The sequence below is a fragment of the Hordeum vulgare genome, chromosome 5H (genome assembly GCF_904849725.1).
Source record: "Hordeum vulgare subsp. vulgare chromosome 5H, MorexV3_pseudomolecules_assembly, whole genome shotgun sequence".
Taxonomy (NCBI): domain Eukaryota; kingdom Viridiplantae; phylum Streptophyta; class Magnoliopsida; order Poales; family Poaceae; genus Hordeum; species Hordeum vulgare.
Window position 1 is genome coordinate 565,444,235 of NC_058522.1, and position 24,249 is coordinate 565,468,483.

General features: G+C 47.5%; 1 protein-coding gene across 1 annotated transcript; it reads right to left on the bottom strand.

Moving 5' to 3' along the window:
- Nucleotides 1–19,942: 19,942 nt before the first annotated feature.
- On the bottom strand, nt 19,943–23,664 carry LOC123453094 (nucleobase-ascorbate transporter 6-like). Its single transcript, XM_045129853.1, has 13 exons — nt 23,370–23,664; nt 23,090–23,187; nt 22,717–22,994; nt 22,520–22,595; nt 22,347–22,406; nt 22,079–22,263; nt 21,871–21,967; nt 21,683–21,769; nt 21,523–21,581; nt 21,337–21,428; nt 20,831–20,908; nt 20,585–20,745; nt 19,943–20,398 (listed from the first exon to the last, which is right to left on the bottom strand). The coding sequence occupies exons 1-13, from the start codon at nt 23,467–23,469 to the stop codon at nt 20,180–20,182; spliced, it is 1,590 nt and encodes a 529-aa protein (XP_044985788.1). The 5' UTR covers nt 23,470–23,664; the 3' UTR covers nt 19,943–20,179.
- Nucleotides 23,665–24,249: the final 585 nt, after the last annotated feature.

A 24,249-nucleotide genomic window follows, 5' to 3' on the forward strand; every position in this document is an offset into this window, starting at 1 on the left:
CGGCGGGCTCATGCATGCGGATTCCAGCAGGGTTGCTGCAGTATTTTGCTGGTGGTGCACTACAAGTGCTGAGCGCTACAGCGCATGCACACCTGCGCGTTGCTGTGAGCTACAGTTCGGAGCACAACATGCATTTGCATGCTTCACTACAGTGATTTGCATGTGTCCAGTAGCAGTGATTTGCATTTTTGCATAGAAGCTTGTGTTTTCCAACTAACACACGTCTATTATCTATAGAACAATGTTGACTGCATGTTACGTATTAAAAATTCAGATGGCTATAAACAACACGGCAAGCTTCATGACAATTTAACACAATTAACCAGATAGGCAAGCACAACATATTCTGGCAATTGAATGTTAATTTTGGCAAGCTATAAGAAAAAAATGACAACTTGGCATAATTAAAATTGACAAATAGTGTGCAACTTTTCTTGGCACGCTGTATGAAATAAAACTCACAAGTCAGCAGAATTAAGATGACAATTAGTGTGTATTTTTTTGGCAAACTATATGAAATAAAAATGCCAACTCGACAGAATTAAAATGACAACTAATCTGTAATTTTTTACCTGCAAAAAATAAATAATAAGTATTGTTTGGAAGCCATATGAAAATAAAATGGTAACACTTGGCACAAATAAAAACTGATAACTAGAATGTAAAAAAGCTGGCAGCTAAGTTAATTTAATCAGGTCATTAAGTGACTCATAATCTGACAACTAAGTGATAGTAATCTGGTAACTATTGATGAAAAAAAGAGTTGTCGAAACATATCGACATGGGATCTAGTTTTGAAGATCTCGTCGCGAGGAAGCTAATGGTGAAAGCGGATCGTCAATTGGATTTACGGTTGAGGAAATAATACTTTTTGAAAATGCAAAGTTAGAGGAATCTTTCCTGATGTCACACTTCTGTATTGGTTTGTATGCATGTGAGATAACCGCCGCATGGGAAGGCGATGGTGCGGCGCCGCTGTGTAGTAGCATCCATCATTCAATGCTATTTACAAATTAATTCGGTTGAGAGAAGAGAAAATATTAGGGGATCCATATGAAGAGAGAGAAAAGAGAGAAGCATCATGCGGAGGGCTTTTTATTGGTCAAGTGCATGCCCGCACTCCGGTATAGCTCTTTCATTTTTGCATCATTTTTGCATCGGATTTGTCAAAAGACGGATGTGCGGACCACTTCGCAGACCAATGGAGGTCTCCATTGAATGACAAAAATAGTTATTGTAACGCCCCGGACACACCTGCCGACGGTCGTTACTCCTGGCGGGATCTAGACTGGCCCCACATATTAATACTAGTCTTTTCTGCGCACTTTGTCCTCACTCATGCGCACCGGGGACCAACTTCCCGGTCGGTCACCCATCCTAGAACTACTCCAAGCCAAGCACACTTAACCTGGGAGTTCTGTTCGAATTTGCTCCCGGAAAAGAAGGAATTCCTTATTGATATGAGTAGTCTATCATCCCTAATAAGTCAGGCTATCACATACACCACCACTCAGAGGAACCGACGTCCTCGTCGGGCCACAGGAACGTTCCCTCTTGGTACAAACGTCTGTGCATCCAGTCCAGTACATGTACCATGTCGTGTGTCATGACGGGTCACAAACGTCATGAAAAACATGACCGCACACCTGTCCGCAAACATCCGTGTAACCGCAAGGGTCGGCTCTGATACCAAACTTGTAACGACCAAGATGCGGTCCTTTCCGATCTGGGGGTCGAGGCCCCGAATAGGAAAGAAGCGCATCTAAGTGTTTCGCAAGCAAGTAAACATAGCAAATAATAATACTTACAGTAGACAATCTGGGATTCAACTGTCTTCTTATTAAAATACAGAGTACAACGCAGATACAATCAATGTAGTTCCGGTACGGACTACAAAACAAGGAAAATGCTATGCTACCCGCTGCAGGCCCACGATCACGACCACGGCTCAGTCCTCTGGATAGTTCACGTAAAGGCGATCTGTCTCCTCGTCGTACTGCCACGCCAGCTGGGTGCCGTCGGGATCATCTGCCTCTGGGGTACCTGTACCTGCTGGGAGTTTCGGAGGAATCCGTGAGTCACGGGGACTCAGCAATCTAAGACCTTGGTGCCAGATCTAGTCATGTTACTGGGTAAGGAAGGGATGAAGTGTATCACGCTGCTGCATCCTAAGGTTGAATAAGTGGCTAGCTTACGCAAAAGAAGAAGTGACAGTGTTCTATACTACCGGTCGTGAATCCTTGATCAGAAAGTGATCCTGAACCCCTACCTACGGCATTCATAACCCCACCGTATTCTGGATCGAAGAGAGATCTTCGAAGGGACAGTCACTGTTACGCACACAGTTGGCATATTTTATTAGTTTAAGTTTAAGTTTTCTAATACCGGATGTTAAAAAAATAATCCAAGTTGCCACATAACCGCGGGCACGGCTTTCCGAAAGATTAAACCCTGCAGGGGTGCTCCAACTAGTCCATCACAAACGAACACAGGCCGCAAAGGCATCCTCTATCACGAATCTCGTGATCTCGTCGGATTCCTTAGAGGAAAACCTCAACTCTGGGGAAAACCAAAGCTTCACCGGGATTCCGTACGCAAGATACACCGCTAAGGCAAGACAAGACTAGCAGGACCTCCCGACGTGTCGACGACCCTGATAAGAGCCGCGTATCTCAGTCTCAGGACACGCCGGATGAGTCACACTACAGGTATACCAAACCTCAGGTTGCCCTGTGGTGGCCCCATAGTCTGCCCAGTTTGGACCAACACTCATGAGGAACACTGGCCCGGGTTGTTGATTAAGAAACCTCGGGGTAGCTATTCCCTATGCAGTTTATTATTAAGTGATTAGCAAATAGTACCAATGTTGGGTCCTGCCGGACAAGCCTTAACACTACGCGATTTATCAAGGGGGTTCCCATAACAACCCCGAACGTGTTAGGAGCGATCAATATGGAATCAAACACCGGTAACCGGTAACTAAGGCGGCAATAACGGAACAAGACACCCGACAAAAGGCTAGGCCTCCCGTCATTTACCAAATATACAGGTACAATAATTAAATAACAGAAATTAATATAATGATATCAAGCTCATGACAACTCATGAGTTATAAACACCTGCAACTAGCAATGCTAACATTAGTAGCTGAGCAAGCCTACCTAGCCATGCAAATTTGCTAGGAAAGAGTAAGGTGTTTAGGCTCATGGCATAAGAAGAGGCAATATATTTTCAGTGGTAGGCAGCGAGCAATATGACGTGGAATCGAAACTACCATAACAAGTCTAGATATGGGATCAAGGTCATGTCATCTTGCCTGTGATGTCCTCAGCTTGGAATGGTTCTGGATCGTCCTGCACGTACTCTCCTGACTCCACGTATTCGTTCTCCGCTCCCGGTGCTACCCAACACAAGAATAACATTCAATGAACAGCAGCACCACAAAATGCAACAATCACATGATGCATGAGATGGAAGTTGAGCATGCACTACTATTTCCAACACTAGCACACGCAAAATAAACTACGGCAAGTTCCTGGACAGAACTTTGCACTAAACTATTTGGACATGCATGGGAATGATATGAACAGATGCATATCGTAAAAACGGTGCAAAACCAGGTAAAGAACTTTGCAAACGGAGCTACTGATCAACGGAATCAACGAAACACGATATGAAGCCCTACGTGAAAGATTCATCACCACACACACAATTGGCACAAATCTAGTGTTCCCAGGTTGCCAAGACATATATTAACCCAACATGAATGAAATGGAGCAAGGTAGAACATCCCAACAACAATTGAACACAAACTTTGAACAAAATGTCAAAACTACGCAATATGCCAGTTTCTGCATCTTAGCTGTTTGTGAGCCACATGCAACATAGCTACAGGTCTTCAAATATGACAAATAATATATGTGGCTGTTGCCAACCAAGAACACTACAATCTCCAGCAAGAATCACAGCAAAAGGAATTAAAATCTAGAAGATACAAGGCCACAAACTTTCCCAAAACCATCAGTTCTCAGGGACTTGGTGAAAATTCCTGCACCTAAGTTTCTGTTTCTGTTCTGAAGCTTTTTGACAGCAATCAAAACACAAGCTACTGGACTCCAAATGACTTGAAAATTGACAGGAAGCTTCACAACCATACCAGGTTCAAAACACTAGCACTGAACTAAGTCCAGTTCTTAACAGAATGACCAGCACAACCTTATCTACAGGGGAAGAAAATGTTCTCAGCATTCCAGACTTAGTGAAATTTTCAGAGTTCAAAAATCTGGAATTTTCCAGCCACATGCCCACTTTGTCTAGGCATAGTTTGCACACACAAGTTCCCAAGAGGTGTTTGACACCACTATGGTATTGAGCACAAACCCCTACAACCAACACACCAAGATCCATGCCTTTGGGCTCCATCTATATCATGGAAACAAAGCCCAAACTTTCAACAAAATGACAATGCAAATCCATAAGGTATGCTTCTAAGATGACAAGTAAATAGGAGAGTTTCATGTGCACAATGACAAAGTGACATGGGGGTTTGAACCCCATGTTTGTGTCATGCACATCAACAACTCCAACACCACAATTCCTCTCAAGCACTAGCATCAAGCTCACACATAAGAAATCTTTATCTAACAAGAGAGTATGCACACCCCCCCACATATGGGTATGTAATGGTGCACACTCTCACAAGCATCACTAGGATCTTCCTAGTATTCATGTCACCATCATTATGCAAACTACCACAACAAACCACACCCTCACATGCTAACAAATATAGCTATCTAGTGCTACTCCTCACCTCAAGACATATGATGAGGGGGAGGCATCCACACCCCACTATATCAAGGCAAGCTAATAAAACTACAAGATCCCTTAGCCCACACTAAAGTTCACAAGCTTGGGGCTATACAAGAGTAGCTAGTGACTCTTATCACCTCAAAGCACAACTCACACCAAGGCCAAGGCATCTAACATCATCCACTTAACAAGGTTAGCTCCACTTCTCCAAGGTGCACCCACCAAAACCATCACAAGTATAGCAAGATCACACATCACCTCTTAGTGTGCAAGACACACACAATACTAAATCTACCCTATCTATTTTAGCAGGAACTAAATCATCCCCACTGTGTAAGAGGGTTAGAAATCACAAGAAATCACAAAGACTAACAAACCACTTTGTATGGAGTTAGGGAAACAGAAATTAAAAGGCAGGAAAAAAACAGAAAGCAAAAAAAAAAATAGGCCAGGGCTGCTGGGATTCGAACTCAGGCCCCCTGGTGTCCAGCACCACTGTCTCGCCACTGCGCTGCTGCACCAGATTTGGATAAGAGAAAGGAAAAGGCAAGGTAACCTACCTACAGGAATATCCAAAACAAAGAACAAAAAGGCGCCGAGGGGGGACTCGAACCCACGCCCTCCTACAGGCGCTAGAATAAGCCAGCACAACACTACCATCGGGCTACGGATCGGGAACTGGTTAGACAAGAAGGTAAAAAAAAACACTCCTCTCACGAGAAGTATCCCGCCGGCGGCCGGAGCCGAGGACGCTGGCGGCGCCACTCCCGGCCACCACCGGCGGGGCCCGCGGGACTCTCGGGGGCTACATTCCCGCCCTGAGCACGGGGAAAGGCCTCCGCTTGACTGCCGGGACTCCATGCCCGCTTGGGAGCACGCGGCAGATAACCTGACGGGCCTCCCTGCCGGCGCTATCGACGACGAGAGGGTCCTCTGGGCACGGCGCTGCTGCCGAGAGGGGGGAGGAAGCCCTCTCCTACTTCCGCTATGCTACTCGCGAGCTGAACTAACAGGAGCCACTAGCGCTGCAGACCTGGGTTCCAACGGGCAGAGGCCTCCGTCAGAGAAGGGGGCGCACGCCCTGCCGACGCGGCGGATCCTCGCACTGGGAGGAGGAGCTGCTGCTGCTACTGCTAACCCTACCAACCCGCAGCAAGGCGACACCACTTCACCTCTTACCCTGCGCCCGCTATCTAGACGACACACAGCAGCAGAGAAGGAACGAAGCTTCTACTGCAGAACATGACCGAACCACAGAGGAGGAGGCAAGGGCGGAGAACCTCACCTTGGGGAGAAGAGGGGCGTCGAACGGGGAGGAGGAGCGCCGGAGAGGAAGAAGACGTGCCGACGAAGTCGTTCCGCCGAAGACCGAAGAAGAGGACGGACGCAGCTCGCCCGGTTCGTCCCGTTGACGAGGACGAGCTCGACGGGGGGGGGGGGGGGCGCTCCTCGGGGTCCTAGCGCCGGGAATGGGTCGCGGGGACTCACCCCGAGCCCCCGGACATGGCGCCCAGTGCCGGAGACGACGGATCGGCGGGTTGACGGAGGAGGCGCTGCACCCTCTCTCTCTCTGCTTTCTCTCAGAAACTTACCAGGGAAGAACGAGGGCAGGAGGGAAACTGGCGGCGCTGGGGGGGAACGGAGAGGGAACCCTAAGGCGGAGGAGGAGGGTCCCGGGCTCCTCTTTAACGACTCGGGAGGCGAGCTCGAGCCGCTGGATCAAGGAGGGAATGATCGAGAGGTGGAGCGCACGTCGTACAGGGTGACGTCGGGAGGAAGAAGGACACGCTCGCCAGTGGGCTCTGGAGCGCATGCACTTGGGCCAGGGAAGAGGGATAAGGCCCAAGTGGCTCTAGGTAGAGAGAAAGAAACCTGGGATAATTTCTAATAAAAAAAAATAGGGCCTGAGAGAAAAGCAATATACACAGCCACCTGGTAGGAAAAAAAATATAAAAGGAAAAAAAAACCCTGGTCTTGGCAAAATATGGCCTAATAAAATAAAATAGGAACACAATATTTGGAGCCTTTGAAATAGATGCAAAACAGTAATTAATCTACTGTTTTGGTTTATTTGCACCTTTAGAAGTCAAAGATCAAATCAGCAAAATTGCATCTCCTCATAAGCACATTTTTTATCTAACCACTAGACATTTTCGAATCATCTTTGGGAAGAAGGAATTTTGGCAAGAATAAACATAGGAGGGAAAAGGAGTTTGAAAGCAAGAGCTTAAAAGACTAGCACTCACTCTTGCATCACACACACCATTATCACATGCATCACAAGGTAGTGCAGAACCACCACTTAATCCTAGCAAGATCACATGCACTCACAACACCACAACACTACTCCTATTAAACTCAAATGCAACATGATCATGGCATGCAATCATAAGTATGGCAAGGAATGATATGTAATTCATGCATGCAAGGGAAGTAAGCACTAGGGATCACACATGGATTCATGGCACAAAATGATAGCATCAAGATATCTGACAAGGTGGCCCTACATGGAAGGTTACAAGAAGGGAAAGTTCTACACTTGGGGCATTACAAACTCTCCCACACTACAAAGAAGATCTCAACCCCGAGATCTAAGACTGAAAGAAATCGGGAAATTCGGAACGGAGGTGATCCTCGCGTTCCCACGTAGCCTCTTTATCGGAATGGTGTGACCACTGCACTTTGAGAAACTTGACAGACTTGTTACGGGTCTTGCACTCAGTTGCCTCGAGAACCGCAACTGGATGCTCGCGATAAGAGAGGTCAGGCTGGAGATCGATATCATGAAGATGCACGGTGCGCTCGGGGTTCTTGAAACACCTCCGAAGCTGAGAGACATGGAACACATCATGGACATTTGCAAAGGGTGACGGAAGCTCGAGCTGGTACGCGAGGTCACCCCTCTTGCCAACCACTCTGAACGGACCAACGAAGCGAGGCGCAAGCTTGCCTTTGATGCCAAAACGCTGCATACCCTTCATAGGTGACACCTTGAGATAGACAAAATCATCAAGCTCATACGACATGTCACGGTGCTTGCTATCGTAATAGCTCTTCTGACGGGACTGAGCTGCTCTGAGGTTGTCGCGAATGATCCGACACATCTCCTCAGCTTCTTCTATCATATCATTGCCAAGGATCTGACGCTCGCCTGTCTGGGACCAGTTGAGCAGAGTACGGCACTTCCTGCCATAGAGAATCTCGAACGGAGCCTTGCCGGAGCTAACTTGATAGCTGTTGTTATACGAGAACTCCGCGAAAGGCAGACAATCCTCCCACTTCATGCCAAACGAGATAACGCAGGCTCTCAGCATGTCCTCAAGAACTTGATTCACTCTCTCCACTTGACCACTAGTCTGAGGATGGAACGCTGTGCTGAAGCGGATCTTCGTGCCCATAGCAGACTGAAACGAGTCCGAGAACTTGGAAGTGAAGATACTCCCGCGATCTGATGAGATCATCATGGGTACACCGTGCAACGAGACAACCCTCGAGGTGTACAACTCTGCCAGCTGAGCTGCTGAAATGGACTCCTTGACGGGAAGGAAATGCGCCACTTTACTCAATTTGTCGATGACGACGAAGATAGCGTCATTGCCCTTCTTGGACTTCGGAAACCCTGTGACGAAGTCCATCTCAATGTGATCGAACTTCCACTCGGGAATCGGCAAAGGCTGCAAGAGGCCCGCTGGTCTTTGATGTTCTGCTTTCACCCTTCGACATACATCACATTCATTGACGAATTGTGCAATTTCACGCTTCATACGGGTCCACCAGAACGACTGCTTCAAGTCATGGTACATCTTGGAACTTCCCGGATAGATAGAAAGCAGAGAATTATGAGCTTCTTCCATGATCACCTTCCTGAGATCACCTTTCGGGACGACAAGACGGTCCTCGAAAAACAAAGTGTCCCTGGCATCCACAGTGAAACACTTATACTTGGGAAGACTCTTTCCCACACCAATCTTGACCTTCTTCACCATAGTATCAAGTAGCTGAGCTGCTCTGACCTGATCTTCCAAGGTAGGAGAGATCTAAAGGTTCGCAAGAAAACCCTGAGGAACCAGCTGAAGATTGAGCTTCCTGAAAGACTCAGAAAGACCCGGCTGGAGAGGTTGCAGAATCAGACTGTTGCAATATGCCTTCCTGCTCAATGCATCTGCCACAACATTTGCCTTGCCTGGTGTATACTCAACACTCGGATTAAAATCCTGGAGCATTTCCACCCAACGTGTTTGCCGAAGATTCAAGTTAGGCTGAGTGAAGATATACTTGAGGCTCTTGTGATCGGTGAACACTTCAACCTTACGTTCCAACAAGAGATGTCTCCAAGTCATCAAGGCGTGCACAACAGCTGCTAGCTCGAGATCGTGCACAGGATAGTTCTTCTCCGCAGGCTTAAGCTGCCTGGAGGTATAAGCCACCACCTTCCTATCTTGCATCAAGACTGCACCAAAACCCTGAAGAGAAGCATCACAAAAGACCTGGTACGGCTTGGAATCATCCGGAGGCGCCAATACCGGAGTGGAGGTAAGCTTCTCTTTGAGTGTATCAAAAGCCAGTTGACACTCTGAAGACCACACATACTTGACACCCTTCTGAAGAAGACTAGAGAGCGGCTTGGCGATTTTGGAGAAGTTCTCAACGAATCTTCTGCAATATCCGGCAAGACCAAGAAAGCTTCGAAGCTGCTTCACATTCTGTGGAGGTTCCCATTCAACAATGGCCTGAACTTTGGACGGATCAACCTTAATGCCCTCGGCAGAGATAATATGCCCAAGATACACCACTTCTTTCAGCCAGAACTCGCACTTGGAAAACTTGGCATAAAGCTTGTATTCTCTCAGTTTATCAAGCACCAACCTGAGATGTTTCTCATGTTCTTCCTCATCCTCAAAAAAAACCAGAATGTCATCGAGATAAAGCAAGACAAACTCATTCTTGAATGGCGAGAAAATATAGTTCATCAATCGGCAAAAAGTTGGAGGAGCATTAGCCAGACCAAAAGACATGACCGTATACTCATATGAGCCAAAACTGGTCCTGAATGCCATCTTTGGAATGTCTTCCTCACGAATGCGAATCTGATGATAGCCCATTCTGAGATCAAGCTTGGAGAATACTTTAGCACCTTTCAGTTGCTCGAACAACTAATTTATGTTCGGAAGCGGATATTTGTTCTTGATTGTCTTCTTGTTCAATGGGCGGTAATCGACACACAGCCGTTCCGTGCCATCCTTCTTCTTGACAAACAGAACACCACATCCCCACGGAGACGAGCTTGGTCTGATCAAACCCAAACGCTCCTGCTCATCGAGTTGCCTCTTGAGTTCCTTCAACTCTTCTGGACCCAGCTTGTATGGTCGCTTGCACACTGGCTCTGTGCCTGGCTCAAGCTCAATGACGAACTCCACTTCACGGTGCGGAGGCATCCCTGACAGCTCTTCAGGAAACACGTCCTGATATTCGCAGACTACTGGGACTTGCTCAATGGGATTGATCTCACCCTTTTCATTCAAGGAGAACAAGCGGACTGTGTCATCGCGCGCCGCGAATATAATCACATCCTCCGAAGAGTGGGTCAGCTTCACTTCTTTAGCTTCACAATCAATTGATGCTTTGTTCATGGCCAACCAGTCCATACCAAGGATCAAATCAATGTCGGACTTTCCCAAGACATACGGAGAGGCCAAAAAAGCATAATTGTCCATCTTGATAGAAACATCCGGAGCAAACCAACGAGAACTCATAAGCATGCCCGGAGAAACAATATCGAAAGATCTGGCCAACTCTTGAAGATGGATATCGTGCTTTGCCGCAAACGGATAAGACAAGAAGGAATGCGATGCACCAGAATCAAACAAGACTTTAGCAGGAAAATCATTGACTAAGAGATTACCCATGATCACATCCGATGAATTTTCTGCCTCAGCTGCATTCACCATGTTGACTCGAGCTGATCTGGGGTTGAACTTCACAAGAGCGTTGCTAGGAGGTTTGCCTGGAGGAGGAGGCGGCAGACGGAGCTGAGAAGTGCATTTGTTGGCATAGTGACCCTTCTGCCCACATTTGTGACAAGTGACATCTGCTGGCTGCCGGAACTGAATCTGAGGAGGCCCTTGCTTCTGATGTTGATATCTCTGCTGGAATCCAGGGTTGGGTGGGCGGGAAGAACCACGTCCACCTGAGTGCTTCGGCTGCTGAGAGTGCCGAGGAGGAGGAGGAGGAGAAACCCAAAACCTCTGTTGCTTCTGAACCACCTGAGTTGAGGAAGAGCTGGAATCTCTGAAACGTTTCTTGGAGTTCTCCACCCTGAGCAAGGCTGCCTCTGCCCTGAGAGCTAAGTTATAGAATTTGTCAAACTCCTCCGGATCGTGCAAAGCGAGTGCTAACTGCAAATCCTCCTTCAAGCCACCCCTGAACTGGTATATCTTGCTCTTCTGATCTGGAACATCCTGCAATGCGTAACGGGCCAGCTCGTGGAACTCAACATTGTACTTGTACACAGAATTGCTGCCCTGCTTCAAGCACCTGAACTTCTCACGCATCTCCTCAACAAAACTGGAAGGAATGTAGTGGGATCTGAAGTCACGACAAAACTCGTCCCAAGACATCACCCTGCCACCTCTGGAATCCTTAAGCTGCTGCCACCAAATAGAAGCCTGCCCCTTCAACTGGAATGTTGCAAACTTGACATAATCCTCTGGACGCACATTGCTACACTCGAAATGCTTGTTCATATCACGGATCCAATCTTCCGCGTCAAACGGCTGGTCGCAAGAAGTGAACGTCCTAGGCTGGTTTGACAGGAACTGACTCAGACTGGCGAAGTGATTGCCACCCTGCTGGAAATTGCCTTGCTGATGATTGGCTCTCTCCTGGATCAACTGCAACAGCATCTGAGTATTTGCATTGGTAGCTGCCATCATCGCCTGCCAGGCCTCTGCAGGAGGAGGCGGCGGCGGTGGCGGAGGAGGAGGTGGAGGCGGCATATCCTCATGCGCTCGGGTCTGACGAGTTGGTGGAGCCATCCTGAAGACGGACAGCATATTAGTCCACAGAATATTTGACGATAAGCTGAATCAAAAGACAGAATATCTGAATAGAACTTAGCATTGCACTCGAACAACATAGCAAGAGTGCATTCTCAAAGTAACAGACGACAAAATTCCGATAAGGGGCCACAGCAAACAAGTGTGAGCTAGAACTGCTCGGAACAAACATATGATCGAGATTTCCCAAACCTCAATCAAGCGTCTGTAGGAAGATAGTCCTATAAGATACTACCAGATATCCCACCTATGAATTCCCGAAATAACTGGTCATGTAATCAGGCACACGGATACAAGGAGTATTACACACAACTCCTAAACTAAGCCGTCACCTGTATCACATCCTTCAACACACAACCAGCATCTCGGACCTTCGTCTACAACAGATCCTCGTGATCACAACGATACCAAGTGTGGTAGTACCCCCGGACAATCTACACCAGTACTGGGGACGTCGGGGTTATCTCACCACTACCCGTATTGGAGCAATAACGATCACCCTCCGTTCTTAGATACTCAGAAATCTGAATGATGGCGATGTGCGCGACAATCCCTCGAGCTCAACTCCCCTGATACTTAGAGCAGATAGGAGGCACCAGGACATGATTCCGTCACATCGAAATCATATAGATTTCGCAAACACCCGCGTGACCCAAAAAAATTTTGAGCGAGAAAAGGAGTAGAGTTAAATATTTCCTAAGACGGAAGCCTCACCAGAGCAAAGAAGAGGAGAAAAATGAAACCTACTCTCCGATATAACTAAGACTCAAAACATTTACTAGACTCGACTCGGCCAAATACGATCACACAAAGGCTCTGATCATCACAAACGTCATGAAAAACATGACCGCACACCTGTCCGCAAACATCCGTGTAACCGCAAGGGTCGGCTCTGAAACCAAACTTGTAACGCCCCGGACACACCTGCCGACGGTCGTTACTCCTGGCGGGATCTAGACTGGCCCCACATATTAATACTAGTCTTTTCTGCGCACTTTGTCCTCACTCATGCGCACTTCCCGGTCGGTCACCCATCCTAGAACTACTCCAAGCCAAGCACACTTAACCTGGGAGTTCTGTTCGAATTTGCTCCCGGAAAAGAAGGAATTCCTTATTGATATGAGTAGTCTATCATCCCTAATAAGCCAGGCTATCACATAAATGGTCCAGACAACACAACCTGCACATATTAGACAATTCCCCACGCATTGCTGCGGGAATTGATGATGATATGTTCAGATGATACTTGGTTACGTGGAACATGAATATTATAATTAAAAATATGAGCATTAAAATACAAATACATAAGATTTACTTCACTTGATTAGTTTATTATTGTAAAATAGTTTTGAAAGATAAGTAGCATAATGTGATTTTAAAATTCGTTGGAGTTGTCTATACGGGTGTCTTCTTCATTGAGAAAATTTGGACATGAGTAGTCAGGTTGACTCTCTCCCCACGCGTTGATGCGGTAACTTTGTTAAAAATGCATAAGTAGCTGCTAAATCTAATGAAAAGGAAGTATAAATTTAAAAATTAATAAAAGAAAATGTCTAAAATAAAATTAAAACTTTTGAATTACAGTTAAAAATGTCATTTTGAACAAAAATGTGAAGGATGACTAACTTTAATATATGGTGTGGCAGCGTTACATGCATAAAATAATGCAAAAATGATTTTAATATAAGATAAATGCATAACTCGTTTATGTGGCAGATTTTGCATGGGTTATGAGAGAGAAGACTTAAGTGAATTGTACAAAGGCAGCGCCATTGCTCTCATTTTTTTTTAGGAAAGGAGGATCACCCCCGGCCTGTGCATCTCCTCGGAGATGCATGCGGCCATTTTATTAATTATTCTCGAGGACCTTACAAAGTAGTACAACAATATAGCTGAATCCGCCATCTTGACAACATCTGCCGCTACTCCTATCCATATGATGAAGGGGTGCAAGCTGGACCAAATAGTCAGACCTCTCACCTAAGTCTAACATCTAAAGCCGAAGGCCCCGACCGAGCCACATACCGGGTCTGGGACACAAACCGGTCCGACGCACTCACATGTGTCGTCGCCGCCATCTTCCACTGGTCCATCTTCCGATCAGATTGAGGTACCAGCCTTGGCAGGTGCCTCCGCCATCGACGCCACCATGACGCCAAAAGACGGCCTCCACCTACGCGAGTCCATCTCCAAGCAACGGACGCAGATCCATGCTAGGATAGGGCCGCACCACCGCCGTCGCCCACCACCCACAAGCGCCACCCAGCCCCAAGGTTCCCAAAACGGCGCCTTCAAGAAGGGAACGGCACCGTGAGCGCCGCCGCCGTCCAACAAAGTTAAGGCTTTCGCCCCGGAGACCTAGGGGAAGGGGAAGTGAGGGGGTCAGTCCATACCGACGCCTCCAAGGAGGGGAACGGCGCCCTCAGGCGTCGTCGTCGACGCGGCCGACCATGGCCGACCAGGGGTTTCGCCCGAACTAGATCCCCGCCACCGGCAGCGCCTCCTATACAAAACCTGCGACCTAAGGAAGCGCGGCCCGGCCAGGCTGACCCGCACGCCGAACAGGGGACGAGGGGAGGCGCCAGATCACACTTTCAACAATTAGAAGACAAGGTAGCCGGAAAGCTCACCCCTTGGTTCGGCAGACATGTTGCATCGTCGAGAAGTGTTGTTCTGGTCAAGGCGGTCCTCATCGCTGTCGTGATCTGCCACCTCACTCCACTTGATCTACCAGCCGAGGTCATCAAAGCAATTGACAGTCTTAGAAGCGCTTATCTTTGGGCGGGGTGTGAAAAGGTCACTAGTGGTAAATGCAAAATTAATTGGGAGATGGTTTGCAAGCCCAAGTAATATGGTGGATTGGGCGTTCTCAACCTGCAGAAGTTTGCTACCGCTCTCCGTCAGCGATGGCTCTTGTTTGAGTGGTCTGACCTCACTAAACCTTGGATTGGTATGGGCACGCCCTGCTCTGATGATGATAGAAATCTCTTTGCAGCTACCACTCGTGTAACCATCGACGATGCACTTTTTGGGAATCACCTTGGGTGGACGGTATGCGTCCCACAGATATTGCTCCGAAGATCTTTGATATCTCTAGGAAGAAAAGAAGCTCTGTCTGCTTGGCTCTCACCGGCAACACGTGGGTCCGCAACATTGATACCTCTTAGGGGCCTCACTTTTGAGCATATTGAGCAATTCGTCACCCTTTGGGAGAAGCTCTCTGATGTCATCCTCATCCTTGGAGTCAACGATCCAATTATTTGGAAGCTCACTAAAGATGGTGCCTACTCCGTGTCTTCTGCGTCAGTTTGAGGGACTCATCGCCTCTGCCATGATCACAACCGTTTGGAAAGCTTGGGCCCTCCAAAGTGCAAATTTTTGCTTGGTTAACTATCCAGAATAGGGTGTGGGTTGCTGATAGGTTGCAACGTCGGGATGGCCCAACTGCAATCTTTGTCCTCTTTGCAAACAGGTTCAGGAGACGGCGGCTCACCTCCTCTTCCAGTGTCGGTTCACTGCGTGTGTGGATGGAGATCAAGACCTGGCTTGGCCTTCACGACGACATCGACATGACGAATTCGAGGCTTGCGCCCTCGGTGGAAGCTTGGTCGGACGAGGTTTCTCACAGAAGGGGTGACTCACGCAAGGCTCGTAACACCTTGATGATGCTTGTTGCATAGGAAATTTGGAACGAGTGCAACGCGAGGATTTTCCGCAACATAGCCGCCCCTACATCCGTCATCATTGTCAAGATTAAGGACAAAGCCTCTCTTTGGGCTCGTGCGGGTGCGAAGCATTTAAGTGATGTAATGTGGCAAGACTGATTTCTACTTTCCCGCTTGGCGGAACTATGTTTAATCTTCTTCTTAATTAATGAAAATGGCAAATCTTTTCCCTTGTTTCAAAAAAAAAAACTTTGCAGTCTGAGTGTCATTTTCAGTGTAACTGTGAAATAGGATCCTCTGGGAGCATCCCCACCGTGTCAAACACAGCCACTGCACCTAGAATTAGCAAGTTCAGAAAAATCACAGCAATTCTGCAGCCATTTTCACACTAAAAACACATTTCAAATAATGCTCTAAACAGGATGCTTGGTGACAGGGTTATACTTACCATCCTTTCAAGCATCCCTGTCTTGGAGGGTGTTTGGTTGAGATTTTTAGCAGCTTCCCCAGCTTTGAAGCCAGCAGCCCAACCAAACAGCCAGCTTCTGGGAGAAGTTTGACTGCAGCTGCAGCTTTTTTTACATGCAAAAGGAGAAGCTGGTCCCGAGCAGCTTCCACAGCTTCCTCCCCCGGTGAATCACTCCCACGCCCATCCTACCCCTGCCACTTCGTTAGAATTACAGCAAAAATGCCCCTCCCATATAAACGTGCAAATCCCCCATTCAGTTTTTTTCCTTAGCCATTTTTTCCCCGCAGCACACAGCCACACGGGATGGAGCAAGGGCGGCGCTAGGTTTTCCCGTGGCCAGCCTCGTCTGCCGGCCGGGACTGCGCCGCCGGCGCCGGCCGGCGCCCGCCCTCGCCTCGATGTACACCAGAGCCCGCCCTCCGGCGCCCGCCCTCGGTCGCCCGCCCTCGCCCGCCCTCGCCGGGGACTGCGCCGCCGGCGCCGGCCGGCGCCCGCCCTCCGGCGCCCTCGCCCGTGTTCGTCTGCGCCGGAGACCGCCTCCCAGCGCCTCGTCGACCTCCTCCCAAAGCACCTCCCCCTCGTTCTCAAGATCTGCAGGATTTTCCAAGGTAGCTCTCTGTTCTTCTTTTTTATTTCCCTGTGTACATATATGTTTGTGTGTGATTCTATTGGCAGAAAATTACATGCCTTCGTTTTTGATTCTATTAGCAAAAAATACATGTATATATGTTTGAATATATGAGCAGAATAAAATAGATGCTTTCATATGTATGGATGCCAATAGGCCATATATATACATGTTTTGAGGAGAATGTTTAACTTTGAATGCAATAGATGGACAAAGCAAATTGGGATGCATATCATACTAAAATATTTTGTGAGATATGCAAAGAAGAGACGGAGAAGCACAATAGGCCGGGTGGTTATTTGAGTCCCAAAGGTTACAACAATCTCGAGGAGAAATTTTTTGAACTAACTAAGAAAAGACGCACAAGAAGGCAATTCAAAAACAAATGGGACCAATTGAAGAAAGAATATGCTCGGTTTATGGAGTTAAAGAATTCTGCAACTGGACTTGGTTGGAATGATAAGATGGGAACAATTGAAGCTGATGATAGTTGGTGGGACATTCATCTTAAGGTGAGGATGGTCATATATTTATGATTAAGATTTCCAATTGTTTATGTCATTGTGTTAATGTGTATGCTATTTTCAGAAATACCCAGGACATGCAAAGTGGCGGTACATGGGCCCTCCCAACTTGAAGGAGATGGATGTTATGTTTGAGAATGCTCATGTCACCGGGGAAACAGCCTCCATTCCAGGAGAGATATCCAGTAGCTCGGATGATGATGCCATTGCGGAGGTAAAAGAGAGTGAAGATTTGGGAACTCCTTTGAAATCTTTCAAGAAGAAAGGAGGGCAAGGTAAAACATTAGGTAAACGCAAATCTAAGTCTCATGTAGAAGATGAAGAGGACAAGAACCCATTTCTTCGTGCGTATAAGCAAACCTTGGGAAAAATAAATTCAAGAGTGAGTGAAGGATCAGCTAACCATGTTCCCAAAGTTACTGCTCCAACCATGGGAGAAGTACTTAATTTGATGGTGGAGTGTGGGGCCGAGGAAGGGACTTCTTTGTTCCACACCGCGACCAAGATTGTGATGAAGCCAGAGTATCGTGAGTTGTTTATGTTGATTAAAACCAACGAGGGCAGGTTTGACTGGCTTACGAGGGAGCACGAAGCAATGAGCAAGTAGCAAGTTGTATTAAAACCATGTTCCCAAATGTTGTTTATGGGACCTGTTTCAGTTTGAATGTGTGTTGATGTAGTGAACTATTTATGAGATCTGTTGCTATCGTGTAATGAAAAATGTTGACTCATTTGTTTGCTGCCATTTTTGGGCTGATGTGCATCTCATATGTGATCTTTGCTGCCATTTTTTGGGCTGATGTGCATCTCATATGTTTTATATATCATATGTGATGTTTGCTGCCATTTTTTGGGCTGCAATGTACGTATACATTTGCTGCCATTTTTTGGGCTGTCATTTACTTATACGTTTGCTGCTCTATTTTGTAGATGGATGAAAGTGTTGAGATGGTTGATGACGAGGCTGAGAGGACTTTTCTTCTTCAAATGACACACATTTCATATGAAGTTGCTATGCTGGGTGAAATAGGTAACAAGTATAGTCAGACTTATTTGAACAAAGCACCATATCGAATTCCTCAACAAACTGGTTATGAATGGGTCATGGAGAATCTTGATAATAGAAAGATGTGCTACAAAATGTTTAGGATGTACCCAGATGTTTTTATTTCATTGCATGATCTTCTAGTTGATGATTATGGATTGCAATCAAGTAGAGGCATGCCATCGTTGGAATCATTAGCTATGTTCTTATGGATGGTTGGAGCCCCACAATCTTTCTCTCAAGTTGAAAATCGTTTTGCAAGATCAACTGAAACAATTCATCGAAAGTTCAAAGAAGTGTTGGATTGTCTGTGCAAGTTATCATCCAACAACATAAAACCCACTGATTATTCTTTCTCAACTCCTCATGAAAGAATTAAAGATGATCGATTTTGGCCACATTTTGAGGGTGCTATTGGAGCAATAGATGGATGTCACATACCAGTTTCAGTTCCAGCATTAGATGTCATTACCCACACCGGGCGACATGGATTTACTTCTCAAAATGTGATGGTTGTTTGTGACTTTGACATGAGGTTTACTTTCGTCGTTGTTGGGTGGCCGGGCTCGGCACATGACACAAGGATTTTGAATCATACCGTGGAGAAGTATGCACATAAGTTCCCTCTTCCTCCACATGGTACTACAAAACAATACTCATATTCAAAGCAATTTAGTTTCAAGTTTTCTTTTTGTAATGCTAACTTTGTTGTAATTTTTAGGCAAATACTACCTTGTCGATTCAGGCTATCCAAACCGAAGTGGATACCTTGCTCCATACAAAGGCCAAACCTATCATATACCGGAGTTTCGCAATAGGCGAAGAGAACCTACGGGGAAGTATGAGGTATACAATCATGCTCACTCTTCACTTCGCAATGTGGTAGAACGCACATTTGGTGTGCTTAAGGAAAAGTGGCGCATCTTGAAAAAGGTGCCAAAATTCAAGCCTAGAAGACAAAAGAAGATTATTGTTGCTTGTATGGCACTTCACAATTATATTCGGGACACCAAGTTACGTGACAAAGAGTTCGATAAGTGTGACGCGGATGAGGACTACATGCCACATGTTTTGCGACAAACTGTACCACTACAAGGCGATAGTACCTCATCTTTACTTGATGCGGTAAACATGAATGATCTTCGTGAGAACATTGCTGACTCTTTGTTTGCCGCGAGAGGAGGATAACTATCTTATGGGAGAGCCAAATGATGTCTTTTGGTATAGATATTTGACCGATGATGTATGAACAAGTAATGTCTTTTGGTGTAGATGTAGGAAATAGGAAGTATATTTTGGTATAAATATGTGGACAGTGATATATGAACAATGTTCATGATGATGTATGAACAACTAATGTTATATATGAACAATGTTAGCAATTATCAAATTTTAATTACCTCCAAAATACATGCATCAACTAAAAATTAGTGAAACATGTCAAAAAATAGATTATTATCATAATATCAGTACATATACACCGTCTCAGCATCTCAAGGGTATTCCAGACATTTACTCGAAACCCACAGTTCAGACAGCCAGTTTACCAAACGACAACACTGCTCACAGCAGCTTTCCTGACACAGCAGCTTTTCCACAGCCCACAGCTCACAGCTGCTTCTCCACAGCCCACAGCCTAACCAAACACCCTCTTGGACCCAAAGGTACCAGCTTAGAATGTTGTGACTAATAGATATTCCAGATAGCACCAGTGATTCAACAAGATACACGGCTGAAACCTGAAAGATTGATCAGGACCGAGCTACGCATTTTTCATTTTATTGATGACCCAATATACATTCAAAAACTATCAAGGCACCTCTCTATTTTCTCACAACAGTTACACTGAGATCTGCAGGATTCAGAACTCAGAGGCACAAAAAAATCATCAGGGAGGACAACAGCATTCACATCGCAACAAGCTACTTCCCTAGAGTCTGAGGACAGATCGTGTGTCGTTTCCGTTCTCTGTTACAAGCATCGATCAGAAGGACGGGAAGAACTTGTTGAGGTTGAACGGCAGGGAGTAGAACTCCTCGCTTCGCGGGTCTGTCTTGAAAGACCTGAACCTATCCCAGAAATGGTGGCCCCGGTCCTTCCTCGCGGTGCTGTCGTGCCTGTGCAGGGTGCTGTCCAGGAGAAGAGCGGTGGCCCCTCCGACAAACGCTTTCGACGAGAAGACCACATTGATCATGTCATTGAACTGCAAGTGAGCAAATCGGAAACATCAGGCGTCAGTTGGTAGCTCTTCAGCATGCAGAAGGGGGATATATGCTTATGGAGTACTATTGTTTGCATTTCACTGGGCAAATGATTGTGTTGAGTGGTCTTTGACACGAGGTGTCATTATAACTGAATACATTGACAGTTGGCTTGCATTGGAGCTTACCCATCTTGCGTGCGTGTGTACTGGGCCAAAGCCTGCAACAGAGGTGTATTCATTGAAATACTGTGGAACTGATATACCCATAAACAAGGAGAATCCCAGGATGAATTTTGTTCGGAAGCTGTTGAGGTTGCAAAACTGAAGGAACCCGACCCCTGCCATACCTGTTTGAACATATCAAATTTATTCAATTCAACTGTCATGAATAAAGCAAGATCTATTTTTTACAAGTAGCTTCAGAACACATACCAACATATGCAAAGAGAAGACAGTATATAGCTGCAATTATGGGGCCTGGAATTGATGCGAAAACAGCTCCAAATTTCCCTGGAAATGCAGCACGAAAGCAGTGCCATCAGATACACTTCATGATTATTGTGTGAGCTGCAGGAGCTTAAAACTAGTGCAAAACAAAACGGAATCATCAGACAACACTTTCCTAGCAATATATTTATGCAGGATACCAAGACCTAGTTTTGCTTTCAGTCACTTCTTTTGTCATTACAAAATTAGATTTCAAGGCTTTTGGCTTAACTGCTACTGTGCTGCTTATTTATAAAATCAACTGCTTTATCTATTAATGTATTCCTCTTGCAATTGTTAATGCAATATTGCAACAGGGAGTAACTTTGCCTGGAATAATACAGATAATATACTTGCTGAGAGCCTCAGACCATACATCTTCGAAACTTGATAGATATTCAGTTAACACTAGAGTATTTTGAACACGAATTACATCAAAGCATAAGGCTTACCGAGAATAGAGAAGAATAGCATAAACCCAGCGGAAATCTGCACCACACGCCGGCTACCAACACGTGTCAAACCTAGCAGCCCAGCATTTTCCCTGTTCCAGAACAGTGAAAAATATATTCAGTATTCAGATCACACTATAAATATATATAAACACTGCAAGAAACAATCGTCTGTAATCTACTTACACAGATACAGAGCACCCATTAGCCGTTCCAAATAAGCCGGCCAGCAAAATGCCAACCCCCTAGATAAGCACACAAACAAATGAAGGTAAGAAGATGCTTACAAGTCCCTTCAGTGTTCAGATAGACTAACTGCAGGGCAATGGAGGAGTTCAGATGTTACCTGCCAACCGATGCCACGACTCATAATAGAAGGAGGGCATGGCGTTGCACTGGCATACCGTGAAACCGCAATGAAAGCACCAGTAGACTGCATTGCAAAACATGGAGTGTTTATTCAGTCAATACTCAATGTTTTTCAATGTGGAAATGCTGCGTATCTGTCTAAACATCATCAGCTATCCACAATACCTCCACAAGAGCAACAAAAGCAGCTGCCATCATGGCAAAGCATTCACCAGCATCAAAAGTTGGTGCTCCCCACTGGAATGGGTATGGTACAGTTATCCTGCAGATTGTAAAGCAATGGTCTGCTCAATAGCTGAATCCCTCCAATGTAAATTGCAGAAACCATTCATAATATGAATACAGTAATTCAGTCATGCCCTTTGAAATTTACCAGGGAGCGCCCCCAACAAGGCCGGATCGATCGGTGCGGCAGTGGAACTGGGTTTTGGGAGCAGCATTCTTGTACGCCCCGCCAACGGTGAGGAAGAACGCGTAAAGCCACACGATAGCCACCGACATTATGACGGCGAACCGCTCGAAGGCAGTCCCCAGCAAAGGCACCAGATGAGGTATGTACTGCAGATAAAATTGTGTAACGATCATAAGGCTTCAGACATCGTTAGTAAAAGGTGACCATCCTGATGATGCACTGCACGTACCTGGGAAAGAGCCACCAGCAGTATGATCTCTGGAAGACCGATCTCGATGCATTTCGCAACCTACATATAACAGATTCATACAGTTATGTTATTGTTATCCCACTGTCGTCTAACTACAGCCTGACATAATTCAGAAGTGCAGATTTGTGTATGCGCAACATAAAAAGTCTTACACTTGGGAATCCAAGCTCGTAGAGCCCGAATCCGACGAGCGCGACGAGGGGCGCCGCCGACAGCGGGCTCAGCAGCCTGCAGCATCACCAAGAAGCACAGGGGTTATCACAAATTTGGTACACCGATGGAGCCAAACACTTGGAACCGGAACCCCTCTGTCTGTCAGGGAACCGGGGAGGGGAAGGGGGAGACGGACCTGACGACAATGCGCCAGAGGCCGCTGAAGCCCATGATGATCTGGAGCGTGGATGCGACGATGAGCGCGCCCTGCGTGCCCCGCATGGTGCGGAGGAACTTCTCGTGGGGGTCGGCGATGCCGCTGTACCTGGCGGCGAGGACGATGGAGATGGTGGGGGCGACGAAGGTGTAGGATCCCCCGATGACGGCCGGCAGGCGCGTGCCGAGGAAGCTCTGCAGCAGCGTGTTGATCCCGGCGACGAAGAGCAGCGTCTGCACCACCCGCGCCTTCTCCTCCTGCGTGCATCGGATTTGGTGGTTCGCCCACCGTGAGGCCGTGCGCCGGCAGAGGGGAGGGGAAGAGAGAGGGAGAGGGGGAGGGGGGGACGTACGTTGCCGCCGCCCATCTGGGGGACGAGCGCGGTGGGGATGATGACGGTGGTGCCGAGCATGACGAGGTAGTGCTGGAAGCCGAGCAGGATGGCCTCCGCTGCATCGTGGGAGCCAGCAGCAACAGCAACGGCAGCATTTCAGTTCGGGGAAGTCGGTTGCGGGAGATCCGGAGCGCGTACGTTTCGAAATTAAAGCGCAACGGCCGGCGGCCGCTAAGGTCGCAACGGCCAGTTGAAAGCAAGCAATGCAGGGGTAGGGGTAGGGGACGGGGGTACTCACGCCATGGGGGCGGGCTGGTGAGGCAGTAGGAGACGGCCGGCAGCTGGTCCCTCACCGCGTGCGGCTGCAGCTCCTCCTGCTTCGGCGGCGGCGCGGCCATCGCAGTCCGCTCTCTCGGTGTCTGCCGTCAGTCGGCCACGGCTCGTGCGCGGGGGTGGGTCGCCTCCTTCCTTGCTTGCTTCCTCGGGACCTGGGAGGCGGCAGAGCAGAGCAGGTGTGCAGTGCAGGGCAAGCGAAGTGGAGCGGAAAGCGACCCAGGTGAGAGGGATGGGAGTGGGAGTGGGGGTGGTGGCGTCCTCGAGATGGGGGCGGTGATTTGTAGGAGTGGAGTGGAGTGGAGTGGGGAGGCGCACGCGCTGCAGGCAACGGTCGCCCACCCAGCCTCCCTCCCCGGTGCCAAGGCCAGTCCACTCCTTGGACCTGACCCTTTTCTAAAGAAAAAAAAAGTCGGTTATTTCTCTCTCGCTGCTGCTGGTACCGTGGCACGTGCGATGATGGATGGAAATTTACTCGCTCGGCACTGGTGCGGAACGTGGAATTCATTGCGATCCCGGTCCTTCCTTCCTTCCCTCCCTCCCGGAGGGTACCTGTGCTGGTTACTAACTGTTTACCCGTGAAATGGTCCTGCGACGCCGTTTCGGTGCCAGCGCCAGTGTGAGTGTGAATGCCAACTTGCCGCGCACCGGCGGCGAAAGCTCGGGGTGACTGACTCCGCGCCGACTCGGCAGCGCCATGGGCACACGTCGGACGGACGGGCGGTGAAAGGGAAAGGAGAAAGCATCTTTTCATCTCCCCCTGTGTCTGCCTAGCTCGCACATGCACGGAGGCACGGAGCCACCGACGCGGCGACGACCGCTCAGGCCGACTCGTCGCCGCCGCC

What these genes read in the sequence shown, in the direction of transcription:
- LOC123453094 (XM_045129853.1), bottom strand. Translation starts at nt 23,469, where the DNA reads ATGGCCGCGCCGCCGCCGAAGCAGGAGGAGCTGCAGCCGCACGCGGTG. An exon ending in GCTATTCTTCTCTATTCTCG is followed by an intron (nt 20,909 to 21,336) that starts GTAAGCCTTATG and finishes CTGCATTTCCAG; the next exon opens with GGAAATTTGGAGCTGTTTTC. An exon ending in TACACACGCACGCAAGATGG is followed by an intron (nt 20,399 to 20,584) that starts GTAAGCTCCAAT and finishes GCTCACTTGCAG; the next exon opens with TTCAATGACATGATCAATGT.